We start from the raw sequence: 11,039 nt of genomic DNA, 5'->3' as shown, positions 1-11,039 counted from the left end.
AAAGAGTGTAATTTGCCACTGTTACTAAAATTTTGGGGGGTTTTTTTGTTTGGTTTTGTCAATTTGTAGAAGTAGAGGAGCATGCATATTTATTTACCTTAGTTTATTGACTTTCAAATTGCACTACTGAAAATTAGTAATTATCATTTCCTCTTTTTGCTAGTCTGAATAAAGTTGTTGCATTAAAATATGCTACCTGTATTTCACTGTGAATGTGATCAGTGTCATTGGGGAAATGTGATGAGATATGCATAATTAAGTCTGACTTCTTATCACAGTTTGTTACCATCAAAAACCTCCATAATAGATGCATTCAATAATACCAAGGGTGAAGTATCTATTTACATATTACCTTATGTTGCCTGACTACGGATGTCAGCAACTCAGAAAATTGAGACTCTCTATATTGTGCCTTCTATGTCCCACTGTTTTGCAGCCCAGATATGCCAAAAGGTTTTTCACAACAGATCCCAGAGGATCACCTGCCTTCTGTACAAGGGCTGATTCAGCTCTCAATGCAATTAATCTGCATCTTTCCCAAAAATGTCATACCCTGCACGAAGGGTCTCCTGCTCAATGCACTGAACCTTTTCCTCCTACTACTTTTAGAAAAAGGGAAAAGGACATATGAATGGAGAGAAGGCCCAACAGGCTTTAAGACCTCTTATTCTGCATGCTGTAGCTGTTTAGATTATGAGAAGCATTCCTTTTCTGGGCCTGGAATTCCTTTTCATATAAATAAAAATAAGTAGGTCCACACTCTTTTTACAAATGCCTCATTCATATCAATTATAATTGATAAATAGAGGGGAGATAGGCCGAGTAACAGCAAAGCTCTGCACCTTGCTATTGATGTCTGCAGAGAGGAAGCACAGAGAGGTAAAGCTGCTTTGTGAATACCAAGGTGATTCTGGGATGGCACTCTTGAGTGATTTCACATAGAGTATTAAGGGCTGTAATGAGCAGCATGAAGTTTTTGTTTGTGATGCATTGACAGTTGTGGCAATATGATGATAAAAAGAAACAAACCATTTTGATTTCTCTTTTTCAGTTTTGACCTTGTGGCTGTTGGAGGCATCTCTGTCACTCTAGTTTTTGACAGATCTCCTTTCATACCTGAAAAAAGAACACTTTGGTTGCCTTGGAATAGGTTTATAATTGTAGACAAAGTTGTAATGCAAAGAACACAGTCGGACGCACCATCTTGTGACATGAGTAGTTTTATCAGCCCAAACCCAATTGTGCTCCCTTCACCCTTGACAGCATTTGGAGGGTCCTGTCCTGAAAGAGGAACTGTTATTCCAGAGCTACAGGTAATGAAAAGCCTTGCAAATTAACAAATTGTTCCATTGCAGAACAAGTTCTAGGCAATTTTAGAAGATGTTACCAAATACTGATCAATTAACTGCTGGGATTTACTTGTCAGAATCACACCAATGCCTGTCTCTTTAGTAGTGTTTTGCAAGATGCTTTTTTCTTTTCTTCTTTCTTTGTTTCTTTTGGTATTTTAAGGTGCTTTATTTCTTACCTCCAAATAGAAGAAAGTGGGGAGTCCTAACATGATTTATTTGTTTGTACTGATGCACAAAACCATTCCTAGGTTGCAGATAAACAGTGCAACATCCCCATACGGTAGTGTGAGACATGACCCAAGATGCTTTGAAGACTCCTAAAGATGTTTAATCTGTTCACATCTTCTAGTTCTTTACCATGGCTTCTCTAGCTGTATTTTAGCTTCTTGCTTTTTCTTACTTTCTTTCCAAGGTAGAGCAATGTTAATGTGATCTTTAGGATTGTTTTTATTTTAATGTCTGTTTTCTTGACAGCCCTTAAGTGTTGAGAAGCATTTTCTAACTAACCACATATTTAACTGTTCTTTTATTTAGAACTTAAAAGTTACTGTATGAGTCAACATACAATAAAATACACCTAGGCAGGTTTAAGACTGTGTTAACCCCCATAATTTTTAGTATGTTGTTTGAGCAGTTAGAGTTAAAGCAGCAAGGCCTCATTAGGTTCTCTTTAAATTTAACTGAGCCAGTCTGGAAGATAATTTTGGAGGCTACCTGTAGACACAAATATTTCCAGCCTTTTCTTTTTTTCTCATAAAAACAGTGCTACCAATTAAGAGCCTTTATTCTACATGTAAGAGACCTCTGATTGAACTTGGTTGTGTCTGAACATCTTCATAACTATTAAAAACACTATCAACCAGTTGATGGCCATAGTGTTTCTGCACAGAACATACAAAATGAAAACTAATGAATATAAATGATGAATAACTGATGCACACCGGTAAGAAAAACCTGGGCCACATTAGTCTTCATGAGGTATTCCTGGGTCTTCTTTAAACAGCAAAGTACACAAAGATTGCATTTCCTCAAAAAGAAATTGTCCCCAGTTCTTTTTTTGTCACTGGATGGTCCTTAGAGGATTAAGTTCATTGTACAGTACTGAGAAATGAACAAAAAGTAACCCAGAATAATGGGAGAAGGAGATATATTAACATGTATCAATGCATGAGTGTTTCTTCCTACTTTTCTATTAAAAAATGAGAAGAGATGTCAGATGTACGACAGAGGGGGCAGCTGGGATGTCAGCAGGGAAGAAGGGAAACACTGCAAATCAGGAACAGTAAAGGGAGCAGGATTTCCCTGGCAAGATGACATTTCATATGTCAAAACGACAAGTGCTGGCAGGCCTCCAGCTGTACTGCAGCAGTCCTGTGACAGTGGTACTGTTGCAATGTGCAAATAAAATTGTTTTGAAAGTGAAGTAATCTCTTCTTAGACAAAAGAAACTGAAAAAACTGGGGAGTATAAACAAAACAGTTTGTATTTTTCCAAGCTTGACAGATTTAACATTGCGACAGGTTGTCTTGTTATTGTGGAAATACAGTAAAATCATTAACTTTATTAAGCACAATCTAGGTTTCAGTGGCTTTTGACTGACTGCAGTGGCATCCTCCAACAAGCTGCTTTTTTCTCTTGCCTGCTTCTCCTCATAGTCTGTCCCAGAAGAGCTACTTTCTCTCGGATCACAAGAGCTAAATCCTTTTTTGTAGCTCCAAGGCCCACATCATTCAAAAGGTCAAGGCCAAGTTTCTTTTTTCCCTTACAAGCTTGCAGTCTTTGCAGTCCTTCTAGTTGCTGAGGGCTTATCTTCACAGGATCACAGAATCATTCTGGTTGGAAAAGACCTTTAAGATCATCGAGTCCAGCCATTAACCTAACTCTGCCCTGTCCAGTGCTAAACTGCATCCCTAATCACCTCATCTACTCATCTTTTAAACACCTCCAGGGGTGTCTTTGTTGCAACCAGGAATTGATACTACCCCACAATTGTTAGACCTGGAGTACTGTGTCCAGTTCTGGAGCGCCCAACACAGGAAGGACATGGAGCTGTTGGAGCAAGTCCAGAGGAAGGCCATGAAGATGATCAGAGGGCCTGGAGCAGCTCTGCTATGTAGACAGGCTGAGAAAGTTGAGGTTGTTCAGCTGGAGAATAGAAGGCTCAGAGGAGACCTTAGAGCACCTTCCAGTACCCAAAGGGGCAACAAGAAAGTGAGGGAAGGACTTTTTTTGTAAGGGCATGTAGTAATCAGAGAAGAGGGAATGGCTTTAAACTGGAAGAGAGGAGATTTAGGTTAGACATTAGGAAGAAAATTTTTTTGTGTGAGGGTGGTGAGACACTGGCACAGGTTTCCCAGGGAGGTTGTGGAAGCTCCATCCCTGGAAGTGTTCAAGGCTTGGAGCAACCTGGTCGAGTGGGACGTGTCCCTGCCCACGGCAGTAGAGTTGGAATTAGATTATAATAAGGTCCCTTCCTACCCAAATCTTTCTATGACTATGACTCCATGATTCTATTATGTCCACAAAGATACTGTTTGTTCCTCAACAGATAAGAGTAAGTTGACCAAGTAGTTGCCAGTGTTGGACATTTGTAGCATGCCTGGCTTTAGCACTGCTGAAATAAACACAGAAGGACAGTCAGTGTTTTAAGTGGTACTGTGTTCACACCGTCATTGTGAAATATAAAATAAGCACCTGTCATTATTATTACGAGTTTGCATTTTTCTTGACTGTGGATATAATGACGTGGTTTTTTTCCCAGGTGGTCCAAGAGGAAATCCCAATTCCTTCAAGTTTTGTGAAGCTGAGTTATCTCAGCAGTCGAACACCAGGGTATAAAACTTTGCTGCGCATCATTTTAACACACACGACCATCCCTTCTGGAATGACAAAAGTCCATCTGATAGTTGCAGTTGAAGGACGTCTGCTTCAGAAATGGTTTCCTGCTGCAGCCAATTTGGTCTACACGTTTGCCTGGAATAAGACAGATATATATGGACAGAAGGTTTCTGGTCTGGCCGAGGCTATGGGTACGTGGAATCACCTTGATGTAAGCTGAAGTGCTCACATATCAGACCAGGGAAATATAGCTTATAAATTTTGTTGCTGCATATACGTTCTTATAAATCTAATGCCCCTTTAGCTGTGGTGACTCAGATGATTTCTAAGAACATTTATTTCCCTGTTTTTCCAATGTCATCTTTCTGATTTAATCAATTTGAAAATCCCCCTTTCCCTCAGAGAATGGTTATGTACTAACGGCATTATATTCAGCTGTCTTTGTTTTTGAATGTTACTTTGAATATGACCTTTGGTGTGTCATTGTTTCTGTCATATTTTGACTGTGACATTTAAAATGTCATTTCCACTTAGGGTTTACAAAATTCCAAATTTTAGGCATCCTTTCTTACTACATTTCATCTCCCCAACAGTTAAAACTTCTTGATTTGTTGTTTAAAAGATATTTATACAAAAACCATCATGTTTCAGAGGCTTTCCTTACCAAGCAGCATAAGCAACAATTAAGAGAATTGCTACAGAAGTTCTGTCTGCATTTTATTTACCCAACTGTCTTTTCATTAATTTCATGATTTGGTTTTTAAAAGGCTTGCTATTTTTTTTTATTGAATTCAAGGTTATGGTCCTTAATGGACTTACCTTATGGATCTTTTCCATTAAGGTTATTTACCTTACAAGCAAAGCTTTGTATTGTGAATAAGCCCCATTCAATTCCTTAGCAGTTTTAATTTGCTCGTTAAGTGAGAGGAATTACAGCAGACTATAAACCAAGAGTAGCAAGGGCTACATGGAGCCATCCACCCTTGCAAGGGTACCAAAATACTGTTTTGAGGGGCAGGCAGAAGCTCTTTTCATGACTTGCTGTTTTGTCGATACAGGCAGTCTACCTGCAAATCATCCCATGCAAGGCCAAAAGGTGTCACCCAGGCTATGTCAGCTCTGCAGCTGCCAGAGCATCTTGTGAGTGACTGTCATGTGCTCCCAGCCAGGCAGTCTGTGAGGCAGCTGTGTGGAGGGGTGGTGGGAGGAAGGAGAATTATAGCACTTTCATAGTCATTTCTGCTTAGAGAATGTTGCAGACACAGCCGCTGGTGTCCACAAAGGTTTATGAGACCAAATTACGGAGCATGATTTACATCATGCAGTCCACATAAGAATATATCCAAAACCAAGAAGCTTATTCCAGGATTATGGTCCTTCAGTCTCTTTGCACAGATACAGCTGCAGGCTGCTGCCAGAAGGGACATTCCCATGTTCTCTCCTTACCCTGGGCCACCACTTAAATATATTTGATCATCATTAAATGGCCAGATCAGGAACAAATTCAGCTGAAAACTGAAGCAACCAGAAAATAAGTGATAAATTTTCAGCTTCATTAGTTTCCTGATCTGCTATGAAGGCTAGTGCAGAAGCACAGGCCTTCTCATTCCAGCTGGAGCTCATGCATCACATCGGCCTTGAACAGCTCCACAAACAGCTCCACCATTCGTGCAAGGTGTCCTGAACTGCTGCACTGTCCTGTCTGCAGCTGATCTATCACATCTGCATAGCTGCAGAAAGGTGAACAACTCTTTGAAGGAGTTGGTCAGGTGCTAGTGCTGACACCAGAGAGGGCTCTGAAGGTGCCAGGAATGGTGCATGGTGGGGAAAGGGTGTGCCCTTTTCGGCCCATCTGTCTAGTGAAACCTCCTTGTTACAGGCCAGATCTAGCCATAACCCATGGCAGACAGAGCTTCCTGCTTGTGTTTTGCATAGAGGGAAGGTATGAAATGGGTTGTTGTCTTCCCTTATGCGTACTTGTGCAAATCCATACAATAATAGTAATTTTCACTGTGCCCTTTGGCACTTCCCTGGGTGATCAGGCAGGACCAGACAGGTCACCTGTGCCACTTGGGGCTTTCCTTGGCACAGCTGCACGTGCCCTGTGTTCAGTCTGTCACTGCACTGTAACAGTAACATGTTTGAGGGAGAACAGTTGAGTCTGCCTGCTCTTTCTGCATCATTTAAGAGTCTTCTGATGATTATGAGGTCCAGTACATATCTGTAGTTTAAAACAGTTTAAATCAAATACATAATGTCTTATGAAATGATACTGTAGTTACAGATTCCCAAATTAGAAGTAAATGAGAGTAATATGTTTAAATATGAATAAAACTTACATAATAGTGCTGGATAACAACTTTTAAATTATTTAATTACTGCTTAATTTTTTTTCTTTTACTTTAAAGTTTAGTTTAATTTGCTTCTTGCAAAACAGAAACAAAAATCTTAATATTTTAAGTGCATTGTTAATATGCTTTGTTAGAGTCTAATAAAGCTTTATTTAATTTGACACACCGTAGTACTCAGGGAGCTTTATATGCATCCATTATATGAATTTTTGTCAGAATTATTTTCTCTACCAGTATATTCCCAATATTTAATAATGCGCTCTGTACAGTTTTCATTTTAATTAAATTAAATTTCAGCAAGTTGAAGTCCTGGAACTCAGAAATATAACCATCAGTATTTACTTTTATAAATACTATAAGCATCTTTATTTTTCTTCAAGGTTATTGGAAGCAATTATCACATTACCAGTGACAGAAAAGATGTCTTTCTGAGCTTTTATCCACACACAAATGGTTTTATTTAAATTTGTTGAAGAAATGTTTGTTTGTGTTTGTCTAGTCCCTAACTCCCTAAAAAGAGGCTATTTTCTCTTCTCAGAGTAACAGCTGAGATGAAAAAGTAACATTCTTTGTTCTGAATAAAAAAATATCGTGTGGCTGTTGACACACAGAACCTTGGTGGTAAAGTGTATGTCCTCTTGTAATTTAACAGGAAAAGGAAGGATTTCAATAGAAAACTCAATAAATGCTCCAGTGTAACCTCATAAATGCTCAATCTTGCAAGCACTTGCATCCCACACAGCAGCATGAAGTGGTGTGCAAGGACTAACACTTCTGGGTGTAAATATAAACCAGCTCTCAAGCTGAATAGTTTGAGGTCTTCTCTGTTTAGTACTCTGTTTTTTGCTTTGGCTGAGGTAATTATATCCCTTGTTCAAAGAAGCAGGATGTTAATTCATACAAACGTTTCAGAAGGAGTTGAAGTAGAGGTTACTGTCCTGTTTAATCATGTCTTTTATTTCTTACCTGTATTTTAGCCACAGCCCTTAACTGTGATATGTTGGCACTACTAACAAATTATTGTTCATTCTTCTAGATAGCTGTATAAAAAGAATAGATTTTTAGCAGGGGTTATTTCAGTCAATCTTTTGAAATCCATTTTGAGACTGCAAAGAACTGTGTTTGTTGGCTGTTAGTGTCCAAAAGCCATAGTCATTACATGCAGTGAAATCTCAGTCACCTCTAAAAAGAGCTATAAATTAATTTGACCAGAAAATAGCACCCTACAAGAAGGGTAAGCTGACTAGATCATCGTTTCACTTCCAAAATTACATTTTGAAAAAGCCACCAGTAACAAACTACTGATTTTTCAAGTGGCACTGTAGTCCCTTGGTTGACTTCACAGTTGTTATGCTACACATTCATTGTTTTGCATGCAAAACGATTGATAGGAAACTTGCATGGATGGTACATCAGTACCTCCAGTTAGATGTTTCAGGAGACCCAGCTTTAAGATTACACAGATATTCCTTTTGGAAACCTAGACTTCTTTCTAAATATATGCAAGTGTACATTGAGGCATGCTTACTCATGAAGTGAGCACATGTCCATGTGTAATGAGGAGAGGGAACAAAAAGGAGTTATGCACAATAACTAGGAGAGCAGGGAGCAGTAAACTTTTAAGAAAGGGGTTGATAACCTCTAGAGGTTATTTGGCAGCTCAGAAAAGTCAGATATAGGCAGGGAATAGCAGACACTTTACAGTGTTAGCTACAGTCCTGGTAAATGTGCCACTGTGGATCCATTGGCACAGATTCTCAGATGGTGTAAATTGTTATAGCTCCCATGACCCAGCTATCAGCATAGTGCCTTCCAGCCCCCACTAACTGGGCTGTGGTCTGTAAGGATTCACTGAGCACAGCTCAGGGACTTTGTATTGTAGGTCTGTACTCTTTTCAAGTACACACCCCTGACCCGGGATTGAAGGTGTTAAGTGCACAAATGGAGCAAAGATGCTAACGTGTAGGTGGCAAGTGTTGAGGCTGCTTCGTAGGAAAAATCTGCCCTTTGTCTTATCTCTGCATTAACACCTAGAAAATTGCATGTTGGGTTACTGAACCTTGAGGGCTCATCCCAGCACAGGACATGGCTGTTCTGGAAGAAGCTCCATGCCCAGTTGGGCACTCAGCCCAGGGGGTTACCCAGAAGTATTTCTGATGTTAGTCACAAGAGCTCCTGTAACAGAAAAATGGGACAGAGAGGCTGCTGGACCCTCAGACTGAAACCTGTAATGTTTGAAACATACAATATTTACAGTACTTAAGGAGATGTGATTTTTACAAGTCAGACATTAGCTGCAAAACCAGGTTCTTTTGCTAAAATGGTGAAGCAGCTGTCAGTGAAGTTGCTGTAAGGAACAGCTTCCAGTTTGCCATAAAACTTTTATCTTACAATGGTCCCTGCTAGAGCTGGTCAAAACATTTTGATTGCATCCAGTAATGGAACTTAGATGGTATTAAAATTATTTGTGGTTCGAGTAAAATGTACCTATAGTTGCTATACAGAAAAAGTGAGAGGTAAATATTGAAAATTTCAGAAAACACTGTGTTTTAAAAATACTTTTTTTTTTTTTATATTTATACATTTTTAAGACTTTTTTTTTTTTTGAAAGGTTGAACTACCTCAGTATAGATTAAATTTGGGGATTTGATGCTAAATAACATTCTTCCTTTGTGAATGAATTGCACTGACATCTAAAAAGGTTAACTAGAGACAGTTTTGTTTGGTTGGTTTTTTTTAAATAGAAGTTGTTATCTTAGAGATACCAAAATTAAATTTTACAGGTTTTTTTCCTTTGTTCTACTGAAGTATTAAAGGGAAGGTTTTTTGGTCAATTTGAGCACCCTCAAAACCCACCACACTTAGGGAAATTAAAGATTTTCAGCAGGTATTCAGGCCAGCTGTAGAGGAGAGCCATGTGATGCACAACTCTGTTAATATTAAAGTTTGATTCTAGAAGTTTTCAGTTTGGCAATCCATTTCTAACTACAGTTTTTACAACTAGCAAACAAATTAAAACCAGTTTGATTTAACAGGGATTTTTTGTTTTTTTTCTATTCAAGCTGTTATTCAGGTAATTAGCAGAAACGCAATAAACAATCAAGTCAGGAGTCACTGGAGGTTTATGTTCTTAAGAAATCCATAACTGATACAACAGAAAATGTTCTGCTTGGAAACAGCAGTAACTATAACTGTAATAACATATTAATCTCTTAAAGTCCTCTTTTTAAAAAAAAAAAAAATGCCATTCAGCAACAGCAATCAGGCAGAGGAAAATGAGTGGCATCATTACTTGATGGTTGAATGTCAAGACCTGGAATGAAGAACAACTACTTCAGAGGAAAAAGTAGACAGATATTTAATTATTTGTTTGCAGTGTCGGTGGGATATGAATATGAAACATGTCCTGATTTTATTCTGTGGGAGAAGAGAACAGTAATCCTTCAAGGCTTTGAAATGGATGCTTCGAATCTGGGAGGCTGGTCTATAAACAAACACCATGTATTAAATCCACAAAGTGGTAAGTCCTTCATTTATTAACTGGCCATGCAGAAGAAGAATACAAATTTTAAAGGAATTAATTGTTCAGATTTTAAGCATTACACTTCCTAATGTCTAATCCTCATTGTTTGAATGTGTACTTTCATTTACTGAGAACTGAACTGTAAATGTCATCTGAAAGGATATTTTTAATGCTCTGGCTCCCAGGTATTAAACACTAATATCACTAACTCTAGCACATTTTGCTCATTTGGATGTACAAAGGGAATATTAGGTTCATTCTCAAACTGTTGGTATAGAAGTACCACGTTTTAGGTCAGTTTATAGTGTGTTATGTACTCAGTGAAGTGTCAACATCCCTAACTTAGCCAGTGACTTACATGGCATAGGAGCATCACAGCACCAGGGAGACAAATCATGCAGGAAAACAGATGGGCTGAGCGAGAGGCAGCATTTCCAAAATCATGCAGCCAATTCAGTATACAGAAGTTTTTGTGGCTGCACACTCTGTAGAGAAGCAAAGAAAGTTACTAATCAGGTCAAGCGATGCAGCACCTTTCAAAACATTAGGAGAAAAAAAGTATAAATGCTTTTGGTGTCATAACATTAACCCTGCAGAAAGATTCTTCAAGCATGGAAACTTGAATTTGTTTTCTTACTGCTTTTGTTTTATTCCTGGGGAGTTTCTTTTCCTCCTTTAGCATCTATAATCAGGAATGAGTGGAATTAAATGATTATACTTGTAGATAAAATATGGTTTTGCCAATAAACAGATGTCTCACTGTCCAGGGAAAGAGAAACTTGGGGCACTTGTAAATCAGCAGAGTATTGGATTCAGTAAATTCTCTCCTTTTGCTCCAGGTGAGAGTTGGTCCACTAAAATGTTTTTCCATCTGCAAACTTCTGTTGATGAAGATTCATGCACAGATGTATGGCTGTCAGGGTTTTACAAGCTCTGTTCTTGAATGCCCAGCTACAGTATAAATATTCCAAATAC

At 38.6% G+C, this 11,039-nt stretch overlaps 1 protein-coding gene across 1 annotated transcript in view; it reads left to right on the top strand.

The window, feature by feature from the left end:
* Nucleotides 1-11,039, top strand: part of TENM1 (teneurin transmembrane protein 1) — a 227,434-nt gene that overhangs the window by 153,152 nt on the left and 63,243 nt on the right. Inside the window, 3 exon segments of the mRNA XM_009997127.1 lie at nucleotides 1,052-1,313; nucleotides 4,114-4,381; nucleotides 9,918-10,061. Coding sequence (XP_009995429.1) covers nucleotides 1,052-1,313; nucleotides 4,114-4,381; nucleotides 9,918-10,061 — 674 coding nt within the window.

The sequence above is a fragment of the Chaetura pelagica genome, unplaced genomic scaffold (assembly GCF_000747805.2).
Source record: "Chaetura pelagica isolate M959 unplaced genomic scaffold, ChaPel_1.0 scaffold344, whole genome shotgun sequence".
Lineage (NCBI taxonomy): Eukaryota > Metazoa > Chordata > Aves > Apodiformes > Apodidae > Chaetura > Chaetura pelagica.
The sequence above is the reverse complement of the archived record's forward strand: the minus strand, read 5'-3'. Positions and strand labels throughout refer to the sequence as shown.